The sequence below is a fragment of the Camelus dromedarius genome, chromosome 11 (genome assembly GCF_036321535.1).
Source record: "Camelus dromedarius isolate mCamDro1 chromosome 11, mCamDro1.pat, whole genome shotgun sequence".
NCBI classification, from domain to species: Eukaryota; Metazoa; Chordata; class Mammalia; order Artiodactyla; family Camelidae; genus Camelus; species Camelus dromedarius.
In genome coordinates this window covers 34788582-34805330 of record NC_087446.1, presented here as the reverse complement: position 1 = coordinate 34805330, position 16749 = coordinate 34788582, and the positions used below count along the sequence as shown (strand labels likewise).

General features: G+C 33.3%; 1 protein-coding gene across 3 annotated transcripts in view; it reads right to left on the bottom strand.

Moving 5' to 3' along the window:
• Positions 1-16749, bottom strand: part of SCYL2 (SCY1 like pseudokinase 2) — a 55771-nt gene that overhangs the window by 20527 nt on the left and 18495 nt on the right. For all 3 annotated transcript variants that reach the window (XM_064491626.1, XM_010989998.3, XM_064491625.1), the window contains exons 3-9: positions 13018-13175; positions 8791-8935; positions 4320-4469; positions 2928-3149; positions 2370-2486; positions 1553-1678; positions 452-628 (exon numbers count right to left, since the gene is read on the bottom strand). In XM_064491626.1, the coding sequence (XP_064347696.1) occupies positions 452-628; positions 1553-1678; positions 2370-2486; positions 2928-3149; positions 4320-4469; positions 8791-8935; positions 13018-13175 (1095 nt within the window). The remainder of the gene's footprint in view (positions 1-451; positions 629-1552; positions 1679-2369; positions 2487-2927; positions 3150-4319; positions 4470-8790; positions 8936-13017; positions 13176-16749) is intronic.

Here is a 16749-nt window from a genome sequence, read left to right as displayed (position 1 = left end):
CTCTTCTGGTGAAACTATTTATTAGTAATGAAACAAAAAGAAACAACTGGTATAAATCATGTATAAATTAAAGACCCTGAATAACAAAACAAACAAAAACACTTAAAAGTGAAGGAAAAAAAAGAAATATTTCTTTTCCTAAACTTGTAATTTTCAATCAGGCCAATGGGAACAATATAATATATGCAAAATCTCATTACAATTTATTTTCTGAGACAGTAACTTATGGAGAGCTATAGACATTTACTTGCAAAGTTCAGTTATAATTTTAGGAATGGTTCACTTTAATATATGCAAAATAGCTTCTGACTAATGGAAAAGAAAGTCTCTCATACTTACCTCAATTTAAAAAAAAATTAAATATTCATTCCTTTTGTTTCCAATGAGTCATTATTGGCTAACATCACTGAGTAACAGCAGATAAATAGGAAAAAAATATTTACATACATACCTGGATTGGCTCCTGCTGTTTAAAGACAGGGCCAAGTTCAGGTAAAATTAGTTTCACATATTCTTCTTTGGTGCATTCTTCGGCAATGAGTAGAACATTGGGCAAAACAAAAGGTACCATGTCAGGGTTTACAAATTCTGAAGTCAAACAAGGCAAAATTCTCTGCACAATGACACGCTGAAAGGCAAAAATGTTTTCATAAAACTGGTTTTTATATCAGGTCTTTAGTATTAACATTGACGTTACAGTCTAAAATCTCCAATCCTTTTGGGTAAGGTGACTAGATAACTTATGGTTGAAATTGAGACACTTCTGAGAGTAAAACAGGGTGCTATGGCTAATCATGCCAGGACAAAAGACATAACTTGGGAATGTCACAGGTAAATGGGGAACATACAGTCACCCTTCCTTTAGAAAGCCTTTCCTAATTGGTCTTCACTAATATGTTTCTCTTCTTAATTTCTTCATTACTTATGATTCATACTATGCAACTTAAACACTGTCCTGCATTGTTAATTGTTTCATATATGTTTACCCTATGTAATTCTTACTGTAAGGATCTTGAGAGCAAGGACAATATTTATTCTCCATAGCATCTCAGTACAGGGCTAGACAGACAGTACATAATGAATATCTGATAGATTAAACATTGGAGGTATTTCTGCAACCAGGAATTACCAGCTTTCCAGCCAGTGGCTTCTTTAATATTCACTAATATTTTTAGACCATATTACACTCATGATTTTATAAGCCAGAGAGGGTGACTAAAGGAATTGGAGAGACTAGTATCAATACAGAAGGATCCCTTTAATTGCTGGTAAGGTAGTGATTTCCACAATGACAGCTTAGGGATTTCTCTTCTGATGTTTAATTGTCCAAGTGTTACCTTTGCATTGGTAGTATCCATCTAATACTTTTACCCTGTTTAATTATTTTTGGACCATGCAAAAAAGGTCCACTAAACTTTTTACGTCAGTCTACAGACTTTTATAGTTATTTATGCATCCAAGGCAAAAGTTACTTTTTTTTAGGAAGAGTTATTATAGTAAGTCAAAGTAAACTCTAAATTCTAAAATCCTGACTACAATAAGAATAACAAACCTTGGGCAGTTTTGGTAGAACCTTTGGCAGTCCTTTGAAAAACTGTGATTTCTGAAGGTTATCTCTTTGGAATAAAGTATCAAAATACTGCAGTGTTACTGCACCAACATCATCAAAGAAGGGAATCTAAAAACAGGGAAATAAAATTATTTTGGTAAGTATTAAAGTACTTGTCATATCTGAAACTGCCACATATGGTGAAAAAATATTGAGAAACATTTAGTAAAATGCTAAAGACCACTTAATAAAAATTCCAATTATAAAAATCAGAATAAGAAAGTAATAAACAAACTATTTTTCTTTCCAAGGTCAATTTTTCAGAGTCAGTACCTGTGACTTGGCTGTATAGTAACATTTACTTTACATAACTAGCAAAATACTAAAAGATTAAGTATGGTTTATGTATCTACCAAAATTCATCAAACTGTACATTTGAAATATGTATAGTTTACTGTACAGGAACCATACCACAATAAAAAAATTTTAATTAATTAAAAAAATTAAGTAAGGTATCTTAAAGGCATAAACAGTACTATTTATTAAAATCCATGCTTACATTAGTGAATTAGAGGGCTATGAATTCTTGGGGTGTCTATAACTTCTGCACACCTAATTGTGACAATTAGGACTCTATCAGAGCACTTACATGCATAAATTAATTAACTGTTTAAGATTAAAAGAGGTTGAATATTTAATACATACAAGAACATAGATGTTATTTGTGGACTATATCCGACTAAATCTTGCTTCAGAAGCATTTAATCAACTTTAATTTTTTTGGTCTCTACATTTTCAGCAGGAATTCATGTGTACTCACCTTTGTCATTTGATCTGCATCTGGTCTTACAGTTGGAGTTACATTTAACAGCAGTTTTACATGTTCACGGACTTCCTCGGGTATATTTGTAAGTGAACTAGATCCTAAACGACTCAACTATTCAAAAGAGTGATAATATTAAATATTAATATAAAATATTCAAAAAGATAATGCATTTATATTGTAGATAGTCAATTTAAGAAAACTTCTTGAAATTTACTAAAAATATATTTTTAGATTGAACAACTTGCTAATTCTACTGTTGCAAGATAATCAAAGCACATCTTTAATACCTGAAATTGTTTCTATTCTTAAAAAAAAATGCCCAGTATTTTAGACCATATTTTAATAATCACTGTAGTAAATAAATGCCATGATTTAAGTTGTAGTTTTAAAAAGCTTTAATTCTTACTTAAGAATTACTTTTGTTAAGTTGATTTTATGCAAACTTAAAATGAGACACATCTCATTTTAGAGAATTCCCTGAACACATTTTAGAAAAAGATCAAAGGAACACTTAAAACAATTTAATGCAAGCAAATATTTAAGTGCAAATACCTGATCCAACTGTCTACTGAAACTCTTGTAAATATCTTGCTTGTTTACTTCAAATATAGGTTTCCCTTTATTAAATACAGCATACATGACAGTTCCTAAAGAGTACATATCACTGGCTGTTTCACAGCTCACAGAAAGTATATATTCAGGGGCCAAATATTCAGGATTTGGAAGACACAATGATGGTAAATTTGGGTCCCATTCTTTACATGGAAACTTAGGCTATAATAAGACAAAAAAAGGATTATATAGGTTAAATACTTCAAAGTAAAGCAAACCACTGTCAAATAGCAGCCATATAGTTTTTAATTCACAGTCATGCAAGTAAAAATGTCATCACCACTTTCAGTCCTCAACTTTCCCAAATCCCAAATCTAGAAAGTGCATGCAACAAATTGTGAGATAAGAATAAAAACTCATAATTCTGAGGTTATTGTAGCTCTCTTCCAGAAGACAAATTATCACTATACTATAAGATGCAATATGAACATGGAAAGGTCTGTCCTGTTTTGTGATACACAGGCTTCAAGTTTATGGGCTCAAATAGAATAGTTTGAAATCCTGTTCTTTCAGTAACTAGTTAGTTAACAGGTTCAAAAGGCTGTTTTAAGAATTAACAAATGTATGGAAAATAGACCTAGCACAGTGCCTCACCCATAGTATATACTCAACCAACACTTATTCTTTCTGCTTCCCTTAAAAATGTTTACTTACATTACAAATCTATTTTAGGTCAAATCATGGTCCCTTTAACAATTACAATAAAAACTTGATTGCAGTGTTTTCCTAGGTATAAATAGGCAGTAATAAGTGCTTTGGAAACAGAAAGACTGGGTTCAAATCTAAGCTCTACCATTTACCACCTGTCTAAACTTAGGCAGGTTATTTTATTCTATGAGCCTAACTTACTCATCTGTATTATTCCTATACCTCATTGAGTTGTTATGAGGATAATAAGTAAACACATAGAAAGTGTTTAGAAAAGTGCTTCAATAAATATCAGCTATGATTACCATTACTGTTATCATGCTCCCTAAAGAAGATTCTGTGATCCAATACGTTGGGGGAACACAACTAGAGATTCAAATGTTTGACAGTGTATTTGACATCCCGAGGGGGAAAAAAACCCTACTTAACCCAATAGTGCTCAAACTGGCTTAACTCAAGCTAGAATGTCCTTCTCAAGTAACATTACTATGGACTTAATGAGTAAATACTCTTAGGTGCAATGAACACTAGGCCTTTTCTATAAAGTTATACACTTAAACATACCATTGTACCACATAGCCTATTTCTACACATTTATCAGGCTTATAAATTCTCTAATCTATTCCAGATGCAATCACAAATTTCCAGAGCTCTAAAAAATTAGAAGACTAAAACCTTCACTACCTCTTGTTCAGAAGGATTGGTCGATGATACACAAAAATCAAAGCCCATTATTTTCCAGGCTCCACTTTTATTCAAAATTATATTTTCAGGTGTAATATTTCCATGAACCATTTTCACACTGCTGTGCAAAAATGACAACCCTTCAGAAACCTGTAAGTGGAAAACACAACGTTTTGACATTAAATAAAACTCTTTTTGATAATAATAATAATAAATGTCTTATAAAAATCATATTTTCTGCTTCTCCCAATAAAAGATTTTTTGCATGTCAGGTAACAATTAAATTTCATCACAAATGCAAAAGTGTAGATATTCTCAGTTGCCAGGGCAATCTAAGGATTAGCAGTAAAAACCCAATTATAAAAACAGAATACAACTATTTATTTTCTTTCTATGCATATAAACAAAAGAAAAGACAGTAATAAAAGCACTTTGTATCCAAATATATTCAGTTCCTGAGTTTGAAAAGTAGGAGAATCCTTGGTTTCTGAGTATCAAGAGATATCTTTGTCAGTTTGATTCTAATTCTTATATTTTTATATATTTATACTTAATATTGAATTAAGTTTTTCTGAATAGTAAATATTATGCTCAGTTTTCAAATATTAACTGATGTTCACTCATTCTCACAATGGATTAGTATTTGGTAATTATATATTTGTGCCTGACATTACCATGGAATTTGTTAACAAAAAATGAAGACTGGATTTGTCTCCAGGAGTAGATTTTGGCAAACCAACGCTCTCTAAATTCTAAGACCCCATTCTCCCAGGTTTTCCTCTAACTCCACTGGTTACCGCTTTTCAGTCTATTTTGCTGGTTTCTCATCACCTCAACTTCTTGGACTCAATTTTTGGACCTCTGAATTTTCCATCTACTCTTTCTCAGTGTTCTCACAGCTTTAAATTCTAGCTGTATGTTGATTACTCTCAATATCTCTAGCTTAGGTCTCTGTTCAAAAGTCCAGACTTGGTTATCTGCCTGCTGCCTCGATTTCTCTCCCTTTGGCTGTTTTATAGCAACTCAATCTTAGAAGAACCCCAAACTGAGCTTCCTCTACAATACATTTTTACCCTCCTGCAGTCATTCCCATATCAGTTGATGGTCATTTCATTTTTCCAGTTGCTTGAGGCAAAGTTCTTTGAGTTATCTTGCACTAGCCTGTAATTTTCTTATGTAGCAAATCCCAATACCTTCACTATCAAAATACACTTAGATTTTGGTCCTGTCTTACCACCTTCCCTACCCTGGACCATCATCATCTCTGGTCTGTATGACTGTAGGAGCCACCTACCTTGTCTCTCTGCTTCTATTTTCCTACCTATTTAATTCTCAATATAACAGCTAGAGTAACTCTGCTAAAACATAACCCAGACCGTGTCACTTTACTGATCAAAATCTTCAAATGCTTTTCCTTTTTCTCAAAGTAAAATCCCAAGAATTCTTTGGCTTCCAGGGCCTAACAAGACCTAACCACTCATTAGTTCTCTGATCTTATCTCCTACTACTCATCTTCTTACTGGCTCCTCCACCACTCCAGGCATTTTACTATTCCTTGAACATGACATTTGTGATTCTCTCTCAGGGACTTTGCACTTGATGTTCTCTCTGCCTAGGTCATACTTTCCTCAGGTGTCTATATGGGTTGCTTCCCCCTCACTCCAAGTCTTTACTCAACTGTGCCCTTTCAGTGTGATTTCTTGACTACCCCATTCAAAGATGCAAGTCCCCTTTCCTCATCATACAAATTATAACTTCCTCTCCCTTCCCTTTTTTCCTCCACAAGCACTTATCATAATCTAATGTACTATGTATTTACTTATTTTATTGTCTTTCTTCCCTGATGAGAATGTAAGTTCCAAAAGGCAAGAATTTGTGTCTGCCTTGTTTACTGCCATATTTTCAGCACCCAGAACCGTGCCAGACTTATAGTTGTTCAATAAACATTTGCTTAATGAATGAACAAATATGAGAATAAACTATCTAAAAAACCCTGATGGTTTACAACATGAAAGCAAGTCAACAGTAAAGAGGGTAAAGAGTACTATTTTATAAGATATCTGGATTCCGGTTCTCACTTCATCACTTACTAGACTTGCAACTTTGAGCAAAGTTCTGAACCTGAGGTCCCAGCTGGTGAATTACTTCAAATAATGGCGTATTAACTTCTTAATAAATGTGAGAAATTATATTAACTCCACACCACTCCCAACTTCCAAGCCCCTAAGTCAGTCATCAGGGCCTTTCTACCTTTGCATAATTTTACTTTGTACCTATAGTCCTTCTTATGATTTTTTGATTCAGACTTTTTAAAAAAAATCTATAATTAACTGTTTTTTAACATGGAAGCACTGCTGTACACCAGAAATTAACATTGTAAACTGACTATACATTAATAAAAAGTATATATATACCAAAAAAAGGCCCTAAATAGACATTTCTCCAAAAGAGATAAACAAATGGCCAACAACCACATGAAAAGATGCTCAAATTCACTAAGTATTATGGAAATGCAAATCAAAACCACAATGAGATACCATCTCACTCCTATTAGGATGGCTACTATCAAAAACCAAATAACAAATATTGCTGAGGACATGGAGAAATTAGAACCCTTGTGCACTACTGGTTGAAATGTAAAATGGTGCAGCTCCTATAGAAAACAGTATGCTGGTTCCTCAAAAAACTAAAAATAGAATTATCATATAATCTAGCAATTCCACTTCTGGGTATATCCAAAAAAGAACTGAAAGCAGGATCTTGAAGAGATATTTGTACACTCATGTTCACAGCAGTATTACAATAAACAAGAGGTGGAAGCAACCCAAGTGTTCATCAACAAATGAATGAATGAACATAATGTAAATACATACAACAGAATATTATTCAGCCTTAAAAAGGAAAGAAATTCTGACACATGCTACAACATGGATGAACCTTGAAGACATTATGCTAAGTGAAATAAACCAGTCACAAAAAGAAAAATACTGTATGATTCCACTTACATGAGCAGTCAAATTCATAGAGACAGAAAGCAGAATGGTGGTTGCCAACGGCTTGGGGGCATGGGAGGTGGGGTGTAGGGAGTTACTGTTTAATGGGTACAGCTCCAGTTTAACAAGTTGAAAAGAGTTCTGAGGATGGATAGTAGTGATGGTTGTACAACAATGTAAATATTCTTAACTCCACAGAACTGTACACTTAAAAATGATTAAGATGACAAATTTTACGTTACGTGTATTTTGCCACAATTAGAAAATATATACTGTTAAGAGAATAAAATAAGCCACAGACTGGGAGAGAATATTTGTAAGTCATGTATCTGACAAAGGACTTACATCCACAATATATATTAAGAAATCTCAAAACTCAATAATAGAAAACCCATTCAAACAATGAACAAAAGATCTCAACACTTTACCAAAAAAGATATTCAGATGGCAAAGAATCATACAAAAAGGTGTTCAACATCATTATTCATCAAAGAAATGCAAATTAAAACTCTGAGAGACCAGTGCACACCCATTAGAACAGCTAAAATTAAAAGGATCAACCATACCAAGTTTTACAAAAAGGTGAAAAAAATGGAACTTTTATATACTGCAATGGGAATATAAAACAGTACTACCATATGGAAAAGTTTGCCAGTTTCTTAAAAAGCAAAATATATACATACCATTTGATCTAGCCATTCTACTCCTAGGTATTTAACCAGGAGAAATGAAAGCATATGTCCATATAAAAACTTGTACACGAATATTCATAGTAGTTTTATTTGCAATATCCAAAAACTGGAAACAACTCAAATGATCATCAACAGGTAAATGGATAAGCAAACTATGGTACAGCCATACAATAGACTACTACTCAGCAATAATAAAAAAAAAAAAAATACTGATACACACAACAACATGAATAAATCTTAAAATAATTAGGTTGATTATAAGAAGTCAGGCTCAAAAGAGTACATATTATACAATTTCACTTATAAAATTTTAGAAAATACAAACTGATTAATAGTGACAGCAGGTCACTGGTTTCCTGGGATGAGAGACAAAAGACAGCAAGGAGCAGGAGGGAAGAATTACAATGGGTATGAGGAAACTCTGGAGGGCCATGGATATATGCATTATTTTGACTGTGGTGATGGTTTCACTTATAAACTTATAAAACTGTATATTCTGAATATTTGAAGTTTATTATATGCCAATTAATTATACCTTAATAATGCTGTTAAAAATAATAAATAAAATGATCCCTGTCCCTCAAAACCAAAGAATCTACTGCATAAATTTACTCTATAAAGCAGAAGATGTTTTGGTAAGCAAGGGAAGAAATATCAGAAAAAGTGGAATGCACTTACAAAATGCAGTCACAGGTTTAAAAGTAAAAATACAAATAAAAAAAGAACCAACTCAACCACCAATCAACAAGTGCCCTTCTCCAAAGGTTGACGAATAAAAACACATACCTGAAGCAAACCATATTTAGTTTCTACATCATAAAGTTTATAATCCTTAATGTCTGGAGATACAGGGGAAGGTAGATTTTCCCAGTTACCCAAAACATTGGCTAAACTGGCAAAAACCGGTTCTGTACAAAATGCCAAGCAATCCCTGTTTTAAAAAAGAGAAAGTCATTTACTATTGTTTTTTCCCACATTATTAAAGTCAAATATAGATAAAATATCAATGGTCTTATTTAACTATCAACAAGAAGGTAGACTATTTCAGATTTATTTTCAAAATTAATATAACACACTTAAGACCAACAAAGCAAAGTCAGGAAGCTTTGTATATGAATCATACTGGATAGAACACTCAATTTTTTAAAATACATGTTAAAATAGTTGTTACACATTTTTTAAACCTAAAAAGTCAAAAAATAAAACATAATTTCAGTGGTGCTTTTTAAACGATTGATACTTTTTATGGAAAATGCAATGAATTAATTTAAAATATTGTAACATTATATCTATGATATTATCCCTATTTCTAAGGATATAATTTTCAGAACATGCTCAAAGGACCCTATAGATTTCCCACAGACACCTCTGGAACAAGAGGAGTCAGGAAAAGGGACAGGGCATAGCTCCGGCTCCCCTGAAACTCCTTCAATCAGAGCAGCTTTGCCTTTATCTATTTTATCTATCATTTTTAAAGATGTCACAACTTTCCAGTTTTTAAAATTATTATGCTTTGATTACAAGAACGTTTAGAAATTCAGAAAGTGTTAAGATATTAACATTCAATAAGCCTTGTAGAGTAATGATCAAGAGCTCAAGCTCTGAATACCCAACTTCTAGTCCCAGCAACCCCATTCCTGGACTTGGTATCTTGGGACATCATGGCTCTGAGCCTTACTTTGCCCATTTGTAAAATGGTAATAAAAGACCACCCTAAAGTGCTACTGAGAAGATCAAATGTATGTAAAGTACAAAACACACTGACTAACATGTAAGCTCAATAAATGCTTACTATTGCTATTATAATTATCAAGCGTTCGAGATTCAAGTCCTAACATTTTATGCGTTTTGGGCTTAGGCACTGGCAGTGAAGAACTATAAGGTAGTGTAGTCATATAAAGCTATACCAAGCCTCTGCCCCTGGACAGTAACTGTTTAATGGCAAATATGCCCCTTGCTGTTTCATCTATCAGCAGTACCTGAGTAACATTTCTCCCACTTTGAACCCATTTTTCAAATGAAAGCATATGCAGAAGCCCAATATGCACGAGAGATGAAGACAAAGCTGCTTAGGTTGAGGGAGACAGTCACACTGTCTGCCCGCTCAGTTATCATCAAGGATGATGATCTCGATATCCTGTTCTTTATTCTTACACTAAGCCCATTACCACAGTGGACATCAGGCTATTGCTCCAATACTCTTACATCTTCTCCACATTACCTATGATTCCCAGGACTCATTTATTTTAGCAACTCTTACTTTTTCCTTGACCCCAAAATCATCCTTGGTCATATCAATATTCATACAATTATTCTTCAAGCTTGAAGGCCTTATTATCTTTTATGAATATTCATTCTCAGCATTATTACAGTTACATACCAGAAGGGCTATATCCTCTCTCAAGGACCAGTTCCCTAACCCACAGCTATTGACGAGCCATTCACATCATACCCTTATAGCACCTCCACATAATCTAGTTTCCCAGTATCTTTATTCAACAAATTTGAAGTATTCAGTCCTAATTATATTTGATTCCTTTCTTTCTCCCTCCTACTTCAATAATAAACTATCACCCTTACTACCCTTTTTTGAGCAAACCCTTAATAACCCTGTAGTAACCATCACAGGTTTCCTTTACTCTCTTGCTACGTTATAAGCAGAAGGAAAAATAGAAAACCCAAATCTTTGTAAACTGATAGTCTAAAGTCACATAGTCTACTTTAACCTTATTCTTTTTATTTTTCAACATCCAAGAACATCCCTTCATAGCCCTTTTATATACTCATTCCATAGCACCCTTTACCAGCTACTCATCTGTTACCCACTTCCTACTTTAAAAAGTAAAGTTCATCTAACATGAATGATCCCATTTCCCTAAGTGTAACCTCAGTATATTAGTGATTTAGCTAGCCTCCTGAAGTCTCCTTTGAGTTCTCCTATGGGACTTTATTCACATAATGATGTCTTCTCTACTGGTTTCCTTTCTAGCTTCCAAATTGCCATCCTACTGAAACTGTTGAATATCACTAACAACATCTCACTAGTCAAGTGTAATGGATTCTTTTCAGTTCTTATTTTCTTTTCATTCAGTGGTCCCCAGTGTTATGGAGTCCTTTCTTCCCTCCTTCAGCTTCCATAACATGCAGCTGATTTTTCCCCTGCCACATGACATGATTCCTCTAGTTTCTTTCCATGGCTCTTCTTTCCCCTCTACATTCCAAGTTCTGTCCTAAGTACTCTGCTCTTTTGACTCATGCCCTTGAAATTCATTTTTTTCCCCATGGTTTTAATTACTGCCTCTACGTTACTCACCCCCACATACATAGTCAACTCTGACTTTCATCTGGATTACTTTTCTATAGCACGTTTCTTTCGGATAATTCCAGTGTCTACATTATTAAGTCATTAAAAAACCGGAAGTTATTTTTTTCTTCCCTAATGTGTTACTATTTCTATCAATGTTATTGCAATTTTTAAACCTATCAATGAAAATGCCTTAATCTTTGAATTATCTCTCTTCATGAATGCCAATAAAGCCCTAGTTCTGTATTTAAACCACTATACAAGAAGCTGCAGAGACAGAGAAAAATATTAAACATTGGTCCTTCTCCCTTCAAGAGACTTAAAATTTAAGGATTTTAAATTTTAAAATACAAGTTAAAATAACAAAGGTAGGTAGGCTTCTGATAGGTGACACTATAAACACTGACAGAAAATACTCCAGAGGAAATAGAACACACACACACAGTGTCAGGAAAGCTCAGGACAAGCATGGCAAACAAAACTTAGTCTGCTTTGAGACAGCAGGTCCATAATAGTGAGTGTTACCGTAAGTGAAAACAACTAGTCTTTTTCTGGGTTTATGTATGCATAGAAGGGAAGTAAAATATTATGATGATAAGAGACATACATATAAGCATATTTCTGGGTAGGCATAGCATGGGCCCAGGAATCAGGGTACCATAACTATGTGGCTTAAATACTATCTCAAATCCTCAGTTCTTCTAGTAATTGTAAGAACTAAATGAGTTAAACAAATGTAAGGTGTTTGGTACAGTTTTTCACATGGTAAATATTAGGTCTGTTTTTTTAGGTTGAAAGAAAAGATCTTGTGCTTCTGGGGGAACCGGGTAAGTAATAGTGGGTTATTGAAGATTCTAAAGTAAGAACTATGTAGAAATCCAATATACGAAATAGATAAAAGTTAAACTGTTCTGGTTGAAGAGAGATGGGAAGCTTGGAATCCTGCCAGCTAGGTTCCTCCACCTGTCTGTTTTTCCCCATCCCTAAAATTCTAGGGTCCACAGAACACAACTGGCAAACCATTTGGTAAGATCTTCTGAATTAAGAGAGGGGAATACAGTTGGCCAAGTAGGAAGGAAGGAATAAATTAGAGGTTATGAGTAATGAGGAAAAGGCTTATATTGCTAGTGTATCTAAGGAGTATTAAAAGCATGACAGGCTTGGGGATCCAGTTTAGATTACAAAATCTACATTTCATTTTCTTGTCATTCTCAGCAACAGTTCCCAAGTTCATCTTGAAAAAAATAGATGGCAGAGTAACTGAGGATTATGGACTTACATGCTGGACACAGTAAAAGGTTAAACCTCTTGAATAGTACTACCTGGAACACACATAAAAATAACCTCCAAATACTCAATCAATGAAATGGGGGCAAGAAACTCTGGGAAATTAACAACTACTTTCAGGCAGGGACTGCATTCTATACTTCACTTGCATCTTCCATTTTGACTACTGTAGTCTCAAGCATAGAATAAGCAAATACAGACTCATGGCAAATGTGAAGAAAACTTTCTTTAATATTTCAAAAAGAGACATACATAGAATATGTAAATAAATTTCAAAGAAATAACTAATCCATAAGAACTCAACACTCAAGTTTACAAGAACTTTTCACTGACATTATACCGTGTAGGCAGATTTCAATTATAAAGTTATTTTAAACTATTTGTTTAGGATGTCTCTTATGTAATTTTTCATAAAAATTTACCTGGATTCTTCTAAAGGATGCTGGACAGTAAGAAGTCGAGGGTGTCGTAGTCGAGTTAACTGCTGGACTCCTCTTTTTAGAGAATCAATGATTTGATCCTTTTCAAATTTTTGATATTTGTCAATCAGCTTTTTATCAAAGACAAAAACAGCCACTTCCTAGTAAAAGAATTGTGCAACAAATTTTAATCAGGAATATATAAAAGTAATAAAAATTTTATTTCAATGTCACATCAGTCTACAAATAGAAATAACTAAAAACTGAAGTTATGCAAATTTTAACACCATTGTGATACTTTTCTGATATCAAAAAGTTGGTTTCTTTTTTTTCCTTATATTCTTCTTTTAATTGTTTTTTGGGGAGGGGTAATTAGGTTTTTTTATTTATTTGTAGAGGAAGTACTGGGGAATGAACCCAGGATTTTGTGCATGCTAAGCATGCACTCTACCACTTGAGCTATACCTTACCCCCAAAAGCTGGTTTCTTCATTATTACTAAATCTAAATATTTTTAAAGGTATGAGACTCAGAGCCCTCACCTAAGGAGAACATAGGAAAATCTCCATCTTTAAATTCTGGAATTAGAGATACACACAAACTGTGTGGAATGTATAGTCTCTTACATAGTAGTAATCACCTACTTAACCAGAATTCAAATAAAAGTTAAAATGTTAACAAATTCAAAATGCTTTTCATAATGATAATCCTGGATTATACTACAAAATCCTGAAATGCTTTTTGAAAGTAATATTGTTTATGTTAGGGAGTGCTTATTTATACAAATCTCCAATTTGTAAGCATCTTTTACGTATGACTAACCTTCTCTGTCTCTTTCCATGCTATCCCCATCTTGTTATGGGCAGTAACTGTCAATAGTTACCAGTACATGAAGCTGCTTCCCCTGAGATCAGTCACAGCTTATTTTATAATACTAAAAGCACACAACCTCCATAGCCATCTTCTTCCTTTCGTTCTCTCTCGGATACCCAAAGAAAAACAGTTCCCATCCAGTTACCCAATCTTAACAAATCAGTCAAAAAATAGCCATATCAAGGCTAATATACTACGACCATACAATGCATCAGTGGTGTTAGATCTTCATCATAAATGCAAAGAAAACTGATAAAGCTGTAAGTAAAATTAGCAAAGAGTCAATGGTAGCCCTCCAAAACTTTCTGAAAGATTCTGAATGACTCAGAATTTCTATGAGAGTCTCTTTCAAAAGCCTACAATTAAACCTACTGCTACGCATCTTTGAGTTGATATCAAGATAGTATCTTTCCATTCTATTGCTGTTCTCTAATTATTTTTGCTACATTATGATTATTGCCTTCACAAGTTAGCCTGGCAAACTAATCACCTATTAGAGATTCACTGCAGAATTCCAAATCAATAAATTTCTCAAAACACAGCTTGTTTTAAGTAGGAGGCTCCTTGTATGTATATAAATGAATTAAGGATTTTAGAGGATTGAGTCTCTGACAAGTTATAACATAAAGGGACTATTTAATAACTCAAATTGAATGTCCCATTCCCCAAACATTTGTGTACTTTTAGGAATTATTCCATTCCTCACAGGCACCCATCAGACAAGTTATTATCCTCACTTCACAGATGAGGACACTGTGGAAAAGATAAATGTATTACTAAGATCTCACAATTGGTAAGATGAAGAATCAAGATCTAAATTCAGTCAGTCTAACTCTAGGGGTCATAACCTTAGCCAAAACCATGCTGTCTTCCAGAAATAACAGAGCCAGTAAATAAGGAGACCCAGTAAAACATGACATATGCCTCCAGGAAAACACCTATTTGAGTGAGAGCTTTAAACAGCACTCACGTGCACCTACATAATCTTAGCTGTTTTGATCATTTTGAGCTAAGAGTATTATGTAACATTAATCTGAACTAAAAACAAATGACCTACAAGCTCAATTTCTATCTCATTATTCATGTGTACAATCTTATTTTAGTAAGTGTTCTAACACATTTTATAAATGCATCTAATTTAAATGTGTTTATTTTTTCAAGATGCTTTAAGTCTTTAAAAAAAAGATACGTGGAAATGACTCCTGATTTCCTACAGTTTCAACACTCTGAAGGAAGAACACTACAGTTCATGAAGAAAAAGAAACAACACAGTCTCTATCTTGGACACTCATTTATTGTTTTAGGTCAAAAATGAAAGAGTCCTTTGTGGATCAGAATAGGTTATCAATTATCTTAAAAATATTTTCTCTTTGTTCCAATCAGTTAATTAAAAGTAAACAATGTCAACAAAGTAGTGACTAATTAACTAATGTTTAGGCCTCATACTGACCTCTTAAAAGAAAATTCTTAGCCTGTACCTCAAAATCTTTCATCTGAACAGACTATCATCTAATTTCTAACTTATGTCTTTCTTCTGCTATGTCACTATACTACCCACTTTGCTAACACATTATCAGTTGTATAAAAATCCTATCCATATATACCTTTTATGTATTACAAGTTTTTTGAAGAAACTATGCCTTAAGTGTCTCTATACCCACCAAAGGATCTATATCTAAAAGACACTTAGATGTTTATTGCCTATTGGTGGTCAATAAAGATAAGCAATTACTAGAAGCATTTCATTGTCATGTTGATTTAAAATCTTTTTCAACTTTTCATTAGGAAAATTCTCAAATATACAAAAAAGATGAGGTAGTGTAATCATCTAATACATCTTCCACTAAAGATTCAACAGCTGTTAACTCTAACTAAAATTTGAGGCTCTTTTTAATATAAAAATTACTAAAACAGATGTACACAATATTTGGTACACTACTGTTTATTGACATCATATTGTTTAAAATACACTGGCAAAAAGAATTACCCATAAATAAAATAATATTAAAAAATAATAAAATAAATAAAGAAAAAATATTTTTTTCTCAATAGCATATCTTTAAACAACAAAGGCTATGAAATAAACGTTTTTCTAAAAATTAATATTTGTCAACGTGGAGGCTGTGTCTTTTGATCTAGATTTAATTTATAAATTTTAAAAGCTACTTTGCTTACTACAACTACGAAGTTTAACTCTTGCTGAAAACAAGATAGTTCAAGTAATAAAATCTGAGTTAATATATAACATTGTGAAGGGAAGGTATAGTTCAGTGGTGGAGTGTGTGCTTAGCATGCTCAAGGTCCTGGTTCAATCCCCAGTACTGCCATAAACAAACAAACAAACCTAACTACTCCCCAAATTTAAATTTTGTGTACACACACACACACTAATGTGTCTGGGATTTCCTAAGAACAATCATGAACTCCACTAACATATTCTTCAGAGCCACCAGAGATGGTTTTTGAAATAGACGTTCCCTGAAATCTCTATTTTATGATCTTTCCTGATTGGCCAGTGGTGACTGTCAAGCACCATATTCTTCACTTTTGATGTGACTTTGGGGACAATGTCCCTTTCTCAGGACAATAAAATAAAAACTAAATTTTTATTTAGATTAAGATAAGTTGATTTTTGAGATGACTGAGAGAAACAAGATATACCCCTTAAAATTACAGGAGACAGTCTATGATCATTTTTTATCTAGGCAATTTGACTACACATTCAACTTTGCACAATAATTTTCTTTACTTTAAAACCTTTAATTTCTTATAATTTACCGATTTATAATAATTCAATCATGCCTTTGTCTACACAATATTCGTAAGTCTCATCCATGATCACTGGCATCTGGATAACATAATG